The 11,033-nt window shown below is 41.3% G+C and overlaps 1 protein-coding gene across 2 annotated transcripts in view; it reads left to right on the plus strand.

The window, feature by feature from the left end:
• Positions 1-8,501, plus strand: part of ccdc47 (coiled-coil domain containing 47) — a 63,567-nt gene extending 55,066 nt beyond the window's left edge. For both annotated transcript variants that reach the window (XM_073070765.1, XM_073070764.1), the window contains exon 13: positions 2,499-8,501. In XM_073070765.1, coding sequence (XP_072926866.1) covers positions 2,499-2,579 — 81 coding nt within the window. In that variant the 3' untranslated portion in view covers positions 2,580-8,501. The remainder of the gene's footprint in view (positions 1-2,498) is intronic.
• The last annotated feature ends 2,532 nt before the right edge of the window (positions 8,502-11,033 follow it).

Here is an 11,033-nt window from a genome sequence, read left to right on the forward strand (position 1 = left end):
TGAGGTGCATGCTGGCAGTGCACACTCATTACTGGCATCGAGTGTTCCCAGACCGCAAAAGTAAATGTCTCTTGGTTGAGATGCTTTAGTTGCCGTAACTGCACCGCTGTGAAGTTTTTCCAAGAAACTATATTCACTTGCAACTGGATATTGCCTTCCCCTATTTTTGCATAATCATTGCACTGAGAAAAGCAAGAATAGCTTAAGCCGTCAGCTTACTTCTAATTTTTATTTTGCAATTTTATGTCTGCACTATACTGCTACTGTGTAACAAATTTCACATTATGTAAGCCAGTGATAATGATTCTGACCTGAATTTCCGACAAGTGGTACCAATTGCTCCAACTAAGAATGTAGGCAGCAAGGAGGATTACTTGCTGAACCACAGTTGCCTAAGCCTCATTTGTGTGGTGTAGGATTTTTTAATGTTCAATTGATGGGACAATTTTAGGACAGAGATTGCAGTATGTGGTACCATGCAAATTACAAGCAGGAGCAGACTACTCAGACCCTCAAGCCTTCACCTCTCAATAGGATAATATTTGAACTGATTGCAAATGCCAATGAATTTTCATCCCTTTGCTTATCAAGGATAAGCACCCTCTACCTTAAAATCATTCAAAGACTCTGTTCTTTCTGCCTTTTGATGAAGAGAATGCCAAAGAGTTTTATTTCTTACATCCATCTCAAACATGAGGGAGTAAAAATCTTTGTTGCGTCTCCATCACTATGTACAAGTAATACGGAAGGGAAGTGTGGGAGGATATTGTGCGGGAGGGAGGGGAGCTGGGCTGGGGGACTTTGGGGTTCTAACATTTAACTGTCATTCATTCTTTGGGGCCACTCTGTTTTTTGTGGATGGTTACGAATTATATTGTATATTGTGGATGTATATTGTATACATTTCTCTGACGTTAAATTGTACCTTTGAAACACTAAGATTGTATACATAACTGATTTGTATACAGTTAAGTACAGTCAGATATGCTGTCAGATCAGTGTGTATTACTAAATCTGATGGCCTGGTGGAAGAAGTTGCCCCGTAACCTGTCGGTCCTGGCCTTAATGCTGTGGTACGGAAGACGGAGACAGCTGAAACAGTTTGTGGTGGGGGTGACTGGAGTCCCTGATGATCCTCCGAGCCCTATTTATGTACCTGCTAAATTTATGTCCAGACATTGCTGTTCTGCGTCATCCCTGTTGATGTTCCCTTCCAATCAACTTTAGCCAGCTCTCCTCTCGTGACTAATAGAGGGCTATGGGTACGCCTAGTAATTTCTAATGTAGGGACATGTTCAGCACAACTTTGTGGGCCGAAGGGCCTGTATTGTGCTGTAGGTTTTCTATGTTTCTATGACTCTGTAATTCTCTTTACTGTAGTACTGATACATGTTCTACTCTCCCCTCATATTAGATTCCTCTTCTTTTAGCCCTTCACATCTTCCACCTATCACCTCCCAGCTTCTCAGTTCATCCCCCTTCCCCCATCCACCCATCTTCCCCTCTCACCTGCCAGCTTGGAGTCTTCCTACCCCTCCACCCCCCTTCCCCTACCTTATTCTGGCTTCTCCCTCCTTCCTTTCCAGTCTTGGCATGAAATGTCAACTGTTTATTTCCCTTCATAGATGCTGCTTGACCTGCCGAGTTCCTCCGGTATTTTTTGTGTGTGTTGTTAAAAACTTACAGCCTCTGCAGAACCTCTGGTGTCCTATAACCCTCCCCCCACCCAACTTTTCTATTCCATGATATGGGTAATAATTTAGTAATTATCCCTATGCTGCTTTCACCATTTTATGCAGCTACCCTTGGACGTGTACTTTAAGGACCCTCAATGTTTCCTGGGGTTCTATTATTCACTGTGTATGTCATCACCTTGTTACTGCTCCTAAAATGCATGTCGGGAATGAACTCTGTTTGCTTTGCTGTGCCCAACTTATTTACTCATCAATATTGTCCAGAAAGCAAATGGCTAAACATGGACATGGTGGAATGACAGGAAGGCCCTGGTTTGGTGATGTGCGCCATCAACAACGCCAGTCTGTGAATTTAGGATTCAGACCCCCATTCATTTTTTTTTGTATTCCTCAGAATGCACTTCTGCTTCAGTGAAAAGATTAAAAAAAATAAATCAGGAACTGGGACTTGTGGAAACCCTTTCATCACCTTGGCAAAGCTATAGCTGTCATTTCAGAAATGTGGCAATAGTTTGCACATAGATGCCCCACACATTGTAACATATGGTGCTCAGATAAGTGAAGGTTGAGGGATAAATATTGGCACGATATTCAAGGAATTCTCGTTGGGGGCTGGAGAATCAGGGCTTTATTTCATTCGAAAGGCAGGACTTTAACAGTGTAATATTCCCTCACTACTTCTCTAGTTTGGGTGTTGTAGGTAAGAAAAGTTATAACACTCATTGGTGTATGCCCAGTTGGTTACAGGTTTTCCTTTCTCTCTCGTACCCCTCACATGGTTTAATTGTTTCCTCTTTCTCGTAGGAGGCTGCTCTCCGTCGTGAGCAGAAGAAGCAGGAGAAGCGACAGATGAAGATGAAACAGATTAAAGTGAAAGCAATGTAAAAGCACCAAATAACCAGGGGTGGAGGAAGAGTGAGGATGCTGCCTGGAGACAGCAGACCACATCAAATTTAAATGTTTGATTTTAATGAAAAGAAACTCAGGGCACTCAAATAATTGATCTGCAGTTTATACAACCGTTCCACAGATACTGTTCTTGGACAATCTGGAGTAGTGTGTTTTCCTCTTGTTGTACTTATTGCCCTCTATTCAACATGAAAATCTCTTTGTGTTCTGTGCTGAGGTTAGGCTGTGGTTTGGGCATTTGTACCACATTAACAAACAGTGGGATGCATTGGTGCTGTCATGGATCCCTGATTTAATCCTGTAGTTTTGCAGACGTTATTTCTCATACTGTTATCTCCCATCTGTTCAGCAGTTCTGTTAATGAACAGCCCCAAACGCTTCATTGAATTTGAATGGTTATCAAAGACTTTGCAACAATGAACTACAAGGATCAGTGTGTAAGGTCTGTGATGGCTTGGTTCTGTCCCACGCAATGTGTTGGTTAGACTGAGTAATGGGAAGCCCTTTAAGGACATGGCTCCACTTTAGCGAATGAAGGAATTTGCATTCACTGGGTGGGTTAGTGGGGAGGGATCTGAGTGGCTGTAGTTGGAAAACTCCTGCTGCTCCTCCACTAAAGAAGCAACATTTGCCAGGGTTTCTGCACTGAAGTTTTTTCTGTTGCCCTTCTTTGTCTTCATCATCTCTTCATACCCTCAACTTTCCAGAAGTCACACTCAGGTTAGGACAAGAGAAGTGTAAGGGGCACAACAGACTGCAGATGCTGGAATCTAGAGCAAAAAGAAAACAAACTACTGGAGGAACTGGGTCTGAGACCCTGCATTAGGGCTGTGAGAGTGTAGAGGGTATATAGCCTGTATAAAGAGGTGACAAGGAGGGCTCAGGTGGAGGTTGGTAGGTGATGGGTGAATCCAGATGAGGAGGGAGATAATGGCAGAGGCTGGAAGGTGATGCTTAGAAACATGAAGCTGCACATGCTAAAAGGAGATAAGGTGATATCACCTGGTTTACTTAACATTCCAGAATGAGAGTCTTGTTTCTACTCATCACCTTCCAGCCTCTATCTCTATCTCAACACCGCACCATCCTTCTTCCCCACCCAGCTCCATCTCTCCTTCACTTAATTTCACCTGTTGCCTAAAAGCCCCTGGCTTACCTGTTTTCCCTCCCCCGCCCCTCTGACCCCCCCCCCCCACCCCCTCCTCATCCCACTCTTCCGCTCTCTTCACCTCTTCACTATCTTCTCTCTACGCTCACAGCCCTGATAATCCCTTTGCCTTCATGGATCCTGCTCGACATACTGAGTTTCTCCAATACTTTTCTTTTGCACAAGATTCGTGTGTTTTTACTCAGCTTAAAACATTAAACAGTTGATCAGTTAGCCAGTTTAATTAAAAAGAGTGGACATCTTTCCAGAATAAAATCTTCAAAGTTGGGGGCTTGGTGGAGAAGATAATGGAAGGAAAAAAAATGCCATTCTGGCCAGTCACTGCCATTTGAACCATGCCTACCTGTGAATCTGTGACCAGTGGCAAATGTTCTCCTTTATTCATTGTAGTGTCTGGACATCTCCAAGTCAAAAGCCTGTGGTTTGTACAGTTTCCAAACAGTGAACATTCTGCCAAGCACCCACACATGTTAGCCTGTGCTTCTTATCAAAGGCCACAGAGTTTAGGACTGAGTTATGTAATGGGGACTGTAAAATGTACATATAGTGCGGTCATCAGCTTAAGATCTTGGAACCTGTCATTTAGTTCACCCCAGGCATCAACTTGAGTTGCCGAGATAGCCTGCTGCATATAACCAACAAAGATATTTTTAAAATGTTTGATTCTGGGCTCTGGAAAAGAACTGGAAAGCTATCGGTTCATCTGCTGACTGCAGAGGACACAGCAGCAACTAACCGATTTTCAAAGGTTCTTCCGGTACTAATAAATCCATTTGGTCCCTGGCTGTTCCTTAAGGATTTGTGTGCTGTGGGGAAAGAAGCAAGAGGTAAAGCATAGGATCATTCTCCTTTCCGCATACTGTCAATTTGCTGCCTCTAGAGTCCGAGAACACTACAGCACAGAACCAGGCCCATCTAGTCTGTGCCAAACTATTAATCTGTCTAGTCTGTTCAACCCGCCCTCGTACCTCTCCCACCCTCCAGTAATCCTGATTAATTTGGAACTCCAGTATCAGTGGCTTAGGATCTTTCATATTCAAATTTTACTGTAGGACCTAGTGACAGTGTACCTATTGGGAATGTTTGTGTGATCTTTGGAGGATTACCTCTGGGTTCAGGAAAAAGCTTGCTAGGATGTGTCACCTTAAGGAAGCATATTGATTAAGAAACATAGAAAACCTACAATGTTGTGCCGAACACATCCCTACCTAGGCTTACCTGTAGCCCTCTATTTTTCTAAGCTCCCATGTACCTATCCAAAAGTCTCTTAAAAGACCCTATCGTATCCACCTCCACCACCGTTGCTGGCAGCCCATTCCACGCACTCACCACTCTCTGTGCAAAAAAAACCCACACAAACAAACAACAATAACTTACCCCTGACATCTCCTCTGTACCCACTCCCCAGCACCTTAAACCTGTGTCCTCTTGTGGCAACCAATTCAGCCCTGGGAAAAAGCCTCTGACTATCCACACGATCAATGCCTCTCAACATGTTATACACCCCTATCAGGTCACCTCTCATCCTCCGTTGCTCCAAGGAGAAAAGGACGAGTTCACTCAACCTATTCTCATAAAGCATGCTCCCCAATCCAGGCAACATCCTTGTAAATCTCCTCTGCACCCTTTCTATGGCTTCCACATCCTTCCTGTAGTGAGGCGACCAGAACTGAGCACAGTACTCCAAGTTGGGTCTGACCAGGGTCCTATATAACTGCAACATTACCTCTCGGCTCCTAAATTCAATTCCATGATTGATGAAGGCCAATACACCATACACCACCTTAACCACAGAGTCAACCTACGCAGCTGCTTTGAGCGTCCTATGGACTCGGACCCCAAAATCCCTCTGATCCTCCACACTGTAAAGAGTCTTACCATTAATACTATATTCTGCCATTATATTTGACCTACCAAAATGAACCACTTCACACTTATCTGGGTTGAATTCCATCTGCCACTTCTCAGCCCAGTTTTGCATCCTATCAATGTCCTGCTGTAACCTCTGACAGCCCTCCACACTATCCACAACACCTCCAACCTTTGTGTCATCAGTATATTTACTAACTCATCCCTCCACTTCCTCATCCAGGTGATATAGAAAAATCGTGAAGAGTAAAGGTCCACTGGTGACTGACCTCCATGCAGAATATGACCCGTCTACAACCATTCTTTGCCTTCTGTGGGCAAGCCAGTTCTGAAACCATAAAGCAATGTCCCCTTGGATCCCATGCCTCCTTACTTTCTCAATAAGCCTTGCATGGGGTACCTTATCAAATGCCTTGCTGAAATCCATATATGCTACATCTGCTCTTCCTTCATCAATGTGTTTAGTCACATCCTCAAAAAATTCAATCAGGCTTGTAAGGCACGACCTGTCCTTGACAAAACCATGCTGACTACTCCTAACCATATACCTCTCCAAATGTTCATAAATCCTGCCTTTCAGGATCTTCTCCATCAACTTACCAACCACTGAAATAAGACTCACTGGTCTATAATTTCCTGGGCTATCTCTACTCCCTTTCTTGAATAAAGGAAGGACATCCACAACCCTCCAATTCTCCGGATCCTCTCCCGTCCCCATTGATGATGCAAAGGTCATCGCCAGAGGCTCAGCAATCTCCTCCCTCGCCTCCCACAGTAGCCTGGAGTACATTTCGTCCAGTCCCAATGACTTATCCAACTTGATGCTTTCCAAAAGCTCCAACACATCCTCTTTCTTAATATCTACATGCTCAAGCTTTTCAGTCTGCTGCAAGTCATCACTACAATCACTAAGATCCTTTTCCATAGTGAATACTGAAGTAAAGTATTCATCAAGTACCTCTGCTATTTCCTCCAGTTCCATACACACTTTCCCATTTGATAGGTCCTATTCTTTCACGTCTTATCATCTTGCTCTTCGCATACTTGTAGAATGCCTTGGGGTTTTCCTTAATCCTGCCTGCCAAGGCCTTCTCATGGCCCCTTCTGGCTCTCCTAATTTCCTTCTTAAGCTCCTTCCTGCAAGCCTTATAATCTAGATCTCTATCATTACCTAGCTGTCTGAACCTTTTGTATGCTTTTCTTCTTGACTAGATTTATTACAGCCTTTGTACACCATGGTTCCTGTACCCTACCATAACTTCCCTGTCTCATTGGAACGTACCTATACAGAGCTCTACACAAATATCCCCTGAATATTTGCCACATTTCCTCCGTACTTTTCCCTGAGAACATTCGTTTCCAATTTAAAACTCCAATTTCCTGCCTGTTAGCCTCATAATTCCCCTTAATCCAACTAAACGCTTTTCTAACTTGTCTGTTCCTATCTCTCTATTAGTCTGTTGTTCTTTAGTTTGAGTTATTAAACTTAGTCCTGCATCTCAACATCTCATGGAGGCCAGAGTTTTAAAATGCACTGTTCAGATATTTGTCCCAAGACTGATGAGGACATGGTGAATGGATGTTTTAGCACAACTCCTGTAATGGAGCAGGCTATGTTGTAGGCATCCCAGGATAGGACTCCACAAGTTAATCTCTGCAACAATGCATTTTTAATAGAAAATTTTTAATTTGCAATTTTATTTTGTTGAACTTTCAATGACATCTATAAAACTCTTGACTGATTAATCCTCTCCTAAACTAGATTGCTTTGAAAAAAATTAATCCCACGTTCCACCCTTTCAGTGTTCCAGATTTCTATTGTTTTTGCGAATAGATTTTTTCTCATGTTGTTCCTCAATGGTTTAACACCCCCTAGAGCCTGAATTTTGCACATGCTGCTCATACAATGGTTCCAGACTTTTATAAAATCAGTAAGAAACTGTTTAACTGAATACTTAAATACATACAAACCCTGTCTTCCAGACCTGCATAACATGGGCTTCAGATGGTATGATATCAATGCATCAGCCTCTACATTAGAGCAATGAACCAGTTTAATCTTGAACGCCATTGATAATTTATGCAATGCAAACCACGTGTGCAAGGCGTTGTGGCTTTAAAAAATGTTTGGTCAGTAATTCTGGATCATTTAGTATGCAGTGAATACCATGTCAAATGGATTCAATATAAACTTTCTGTAAAGTGGTCAAACTTCACCAGTGTGTCAATGGAACAGTAGGGCTCAACAGACATCTAGTTATGGGCTAGAAAACATCAGCTAACCTCACCTTCTGATTCTCACTCTCTGATAACCCCAGAAAGTTCAGTTGGGACCTGCAGTGGATGGTCAATCTGAAACTCAGTCTGGGATTTGGGTATCCAATATTCCTGGGAGGAATGTCAAAGGAGTTTGTATCCCATAGATGTTAACATGTTCAAGAGAGGCAGTTGAGTATTTATATATAGTACTCTGCTGCATATTGGAATGGAGACTGTAAATCTGATTTTTGTTAACGTGACAGTAAATTTCCACTTGTACATCTGTTGAGAAAGGAAATGCTGTTCATGTGTAGATCTAGTCCTTGCAATATTCAGCTGTAGGGTAGAGCCTTGACTAATCTGTTTTGGAGGAAAACCTAAGCCCTTTGCCACTTTGCAGTAAAATTGCTTCTGCCGGTAATCTGTACATTGTATCTGCCATTTTAATTCAGTAATGCAGCTACACAAGATTGAAAGAGGGGTATGTACGCAGAATCTTTTTCTTCTTGAGTTTATTTAAGTAAATGGATAATATTGACTCTCATAGTATGTGTGTGGTAAGCATGGACTTAATAAAAGAAAACTTTTATATTAGAATGAAAGCTTGGTGTTCTGTTTTTCTTTGTTTCTGTCTATCACATTCAAAATACAGAAGCAAGAAGCCATACAGTACTCAAATGTTAGCAAAATGAAACGGTAACATTCAAAGTTGGCTGCAATCAACATCTTTGGAGGAAATTGCTCAATTTTTTCAGAATTCTCAAAGTAGCATAGGAACACAGCTTTCATGTGAATTTTGTACTGAACAGAATGAGGATTTGTGAGTAATGATGGATCAAGCACTTCACTTGGTAAACTTAATATTAAGATCAACATTCCCAGCAATAAAAATATTAATCTCTTCTTTCCACTATATCCAGCATTTTCAAATTTGATGTCAGTATTACAAAGCATGTCGTACTTGGAGTGCTAATACTCAAGGCCATATAAGGCATGGATTGGACACATGGTATGTCAACAATCACCAAACCTAATTGCATTGCGCCTTCTCCATGAGAAGAAGAAGATTATATTTTCGGCATCAGTTCTGGGTAACTTGTTAGTGGGGTAAGGTCAGTTCAAAGACTGATCACAAAATAACTTGCACTGCTTATTAGAAACTAGAGTGGGTCTGGGAAACTTTATCCTATGACCAGATCCTTGTTAGGAAGATTCACCTTTGGGCACCTGCCAATGAGTTACAGTAGATAATGTGTAATTTTGTACATTTAAATGTAGCTCCTCTGATAAATTAATTACAGATTAATTGAAATGTATCCCAATCTCCATGCAATTTCCATTAGTGCAGCTTCATTTAGCTGGCCCACCAGCTGAGTTCTGTCTGAAATTCTGTAACTGGGCAACAGTAGCACAGCAATTAATGTACTTCACTTGCAGTAATTGGAACCTTGGACTCATTTCAGTGAAATGAACACTGAATCACCATGACAGCTGGTCAACATAAGTTACATTATGGAATATAAAGTTAGTATCAGTAATTGTAACCATGAATTACCACGTCATAAAAACTGGTTTAATAGTCAAATAAATCAAACCAAAGTTCAATGTAAATTTATTATCAAAGTACCTGTACATGCATGTCACTATATACAAGCTGAGATTCATTTTCTTGTATGCTCATTCTCAACAAATCCATTTAACCAATGAAAGACCACACCAACTTGGGCGTGCAACCAGTGAGCAAAAAAGCAGCACTCTGCAAATACAAAAAGGAAGAGATAATAAAAAATAAATAAGCAATATGTATCAAGACATGAGATGATGAGTCCATAGGTTGTTGAAATGTTTCAATGGTGAACCAGCTAAACACAATTCCAGACCCATGGAGGAATGTTGCTTTTTAACTGAGTTAAGGTAGTCTTGCAAGCTGTTCATTTGAGATAACTAAACAATTAAACTGGATTATATGCGAGTATTCTGCAATCATTGAGTATGTAGCAGTGCTCTCAATCTCTGGCATTGAGATTTCTTGCTTCACTTTGCTCTCTTTCACTGTCAGATCTACATTCAAAGTGCATTGGTTATTAATTGGTTTATTACTGTCACGTGTACGTAGATACAGTGAAAAGCTTTTTTTGTATGGCATCCTTTTAAATTCCATACATGTATCTGTCAAATTTGATGGTTGTTTTCTTTAATCAAGAAACTGAGTTTAAGGTGTACAGATGTACTGATAAGTTGCTTACTGTCAAAATTGATGGAATAAAAGGACTTTGACAAATAGAAAATTGGATAAGTAACCTGTAACAGTGAAAGGTTGCTTTTCAGATGGAGAGAAGTGCACAGTGGTGTTTCCCAAGGATGGATACTTGGCCAATGTATATACACACCACCACAAAGTCAAAAACACATCTATATACATTATGACAGTGACACCCTGACAAACTAAACTGTTTCTGTCCCAAAGATCTCAATTTAGCAATTCAGTGTTTCCTTTGCACCTCATAGGAACTGCATTTAAACAATCTATGCTGCACTGTTTCTTGACAAGTTCACTCCCTAAAATGCCCATACCATACACGTTAGTTCTGAACAGGGAATTATTCAGCCTAGTATGTCCAATACGTAACAGTAAGTATAACTTATTCTCTCCTTTTATACCCATCTCCCAGTCAAGTTCCCACCATCCTCTGAATGTTGTATAAATCCTGTCCTTTCTTTTCCTTATCCCAAATTTGTTGCCACAGTGATGAGATGGACTTTCTTAGTTACGGATTTCACCTCTCCCTTATGCAAAGGCACCCTTGTGAATGTATATCCCTGATTTTCAGTGACCACTTGGAAAGAATGTCTGCCTTGTTGTTTCCTTCAACCCCAACCTGGGCAGGGTCCCATAGAAAATGTGCACACAAGCCTGGACACTGCTGTCTTAACAGATGTTCATAGAAGAATGTCTGGCCTACAATCTGAAGTATCTGTTTAAATAGATGTGAAGACCGAGAACGAATCAGAGCACAGAGGTATGTAATCAGGGTGTACTTCTTCCACCCATTCCAAGGCTAAAATGATAGCAGCCATCTCAGACGTCAATAATAGTCTGATTGTCTTTTCATAATTGTCACCTGAAACTTTGG

The sequence above is a fragment of the Hemitrygon akajei genome, chromosome 18 (genome assembly GCF_048418815.1).
Source record: "Hemitrygon akajei chromosome 18, sHemAka1.3, whole genome shotgun sequence".
In the NCBI taxonomy this organism is placed as follows: Eukaryota; Metazoa; Chordata; class Chondrichthyes; order Myliobatiformes; family Dasyatidae; genus Hemitrygon; species Hemitrygon akajei.